Source organism: Gavialis gangeticus, unplaced genomic scaffold (assembly GCF_001723915.1).
Source record: "Gavialis gangeticus isolate Ggan-Ray unplaced genomic scaffold, GavGan_comp1, whole genome shotgun sequence".
NCBI classification, from domain to species: domain Eukaryota; kingdom Metazoa; phylum Chordata; order Crocodylia; family Gavialidae; genus Gavialis; species Gavialis gangeticus.
In genome coordinates, this window is record NW_017729022.1 from 75781219 (window position 1) to 75783320 (window position 2102).

The following is a 2102-nucleotide window of genomic DNA, read 5'->3' on the forward strand; positions in this document are numbered from 1 at the left end:
CAGGCGAGGGTGACGTGGTTGTTCCTGTCCGCAGCTCGGGGCACCCCGTGCCGCGATACCGCCAGTTCCCGCAGGTGACGCGGCGGCAGGTGGTGCTGAGCGAGCTCATCAGCGGCTTCATGTGGTTCTGGATCTTCTGGCACTCCTGGCACTCGCCGGACACTGTGCTGGTGAGCCGCGCCGGGGCGATAGCCAATGAAGCGGGAGGGTGGGGCTAGGGCCACGGCGGTAGCCAATGAAGAGGGAGGGAGGGCCAGTGGTGGGGCTGAGAAGTGGGGTGGTGGTTGCCCACAGATGGCACATCCCCAGGAGCAGCAGGCAGGACTCTGAGCAGAAGCCTGGTGCCATTGCTGCAGGGCCACTTCCCATACCCGGATCCCTCAGCCTGGACCGATGAGGAGCTGGGTATCCCCCCTGATGATGAAGAGTAGCCAAGGGCAGCCAAGGCCGGCCAGGCCCCCTCGTAAGTGCTGGGTGCAGCTTCATGGTGGCAGCGAGGGTGGTAGCAGGAGGTCTGGCTTCCTTCACAGCTTGCTGTTGAGGGAACAGGGGTCAGGCTGGGCCCACATGGGGGAGCAGCCCAAAAACTTGTCTTGGCCCAAAGCTTCATCTGAGCCCAGCTTGCAAGGGTAGGACGCACAAGCCTGATTTCACAGAGTAGTGAATAAGCACGCCCATGACTGTGTCTTGGCTGGAGCCCAGTCTCAGTAATTTTGACCCCAGCAGCCATGTGGCTACAGTAGCACAGAACAGCTTGGGCAAGGGGGATGTAGCCTGCTCTAGCCTTCTGCTGCAGTGGCTACAGTACAGCAGTCAGCGTGTCCTTAAGTAATAAGATTACTATCCTGGGCAGTCATCATTTTGCCGTTACAGCCTGGCTTAAGACTCCCATAATCTAACCCAAGAGAGGTGGTGCAGGCTTCTACCCTGGGGGTTTTTAAGATGAGGTTAAATGAACACCTTGCTGGGGTTGTTTGACCCCAGTACTCTTTCCTGCCATGGCAGGGGGTCGGACTAGATGATCTTCTCAGGTCCCTTCCAACCCTAGAAACTATGAAACCCAGCAAGTTTGGTCTTCTCCCCTGTATGTTAAAAAAAAAAAAAAAAAAATCCTTAAGATTTATCTGCAGAACCTCCTTACAGATTACTCTGCAGGTGTTCCATCTCAGTTTTCAGGTGAGAAAGCAGAATCTACCTTAAAATCCATGTAACCACCTTTTATTGCCAAGTGTTGTGAATTGGGAGGCTTGCTTCTGAGTTTCTTTTAACCGTTCTTTTCTATCACTTGCAGGTCCTAGAGAGGAATCCCAGAAGGTGACAGTTTTGTTCTTGCATTACTGTTTCAGTAAACTATAACTATAAATAAAATTAAATTCTAAATGTATACTTTTGCTTTCAAGTTCTTGGAAGGCCACAAGACTGCTTCTGGGTACAAAATATAAATCTGTGGGGGAATGTGTTACGTAAACAGCAGGGATCCTGGTTCTCTGATTTTAAAAGATTGCAAGTTCTCTGATTTAAAAACCCAAAATCCATGATAAAAATTAAAGCCCCATCCCCACCCCCCAGACGCAGGCATGTGGACACAGAGGTACACACAGACATCCACCCCAGCAGCTAAGTGTGGTGTCAGGTGGGGAAGGTGCTGTGGGGGTAGATCAAGAAGGGGGGGAGCATACCCCGTGCCTACTCCCAGGAGCAGGGCACGAAGGCAGGGGTGCCACGTTGCAGGCCACATACACACTGCCCAGCAAAACAGGGTTCACACATGGAGGTTGCCACTGCAATTCTGCCACTGCACCCTGTGCTACCATCCCATGACCACCCACATGGCTGTGTGTGCAAGTGGTGTAGGGTGCGGCAGCAGCACTGCAGTAGCAGCCACAGTGTGTGGGCCACTTATGTGCTGCCTGGCCACAGCGTGGAAAGGGGGGCTTGCATGCAGTGGCCATTACTGCACCACTGCTTCTGCCCCGCAGCCAGCTGCAAGGGTCTGCAGTGGTGCAGGGTGGTGGTGGCCGCATGCCGGCTTGTGGCAGCGTGGGCTTTGCGGGCAAGTGCTGCTACTGCAGAGCCATGCCCTCCACCCCTGGATCCTAGAG

General features: G+C 54.2%; 1 protein-coding gene across 1 annotated transcript in view; it reads left to right on the plus strand.

Moving 5' to 3' along the window:
* The window catches only part of NDUFB2 (NADH:ubiquinone oxidoreductase subunit B2), a 1850-nt gene extending 493 nt beyond the window's left edge, over positions 1–1357 (plus strand). The window contains exons 2-4 of the mRNA XM_019515827.1: positions 4–170; positions 357–463; positions 1292–1357. Of these exons, the coding sequence (XP_019371372.1) occupies positions 4–170; positions 357–431 (242 nt within the window). The 3' untranslated portion in view covers positions 432–463; positions 1292–1357. The remainder of the gene's footprint in view (positions 1–3; positions 171–356; positions 464–1291) is intronic.
* Positions 1358–2102: the final 745 nt, after the last annotated feature.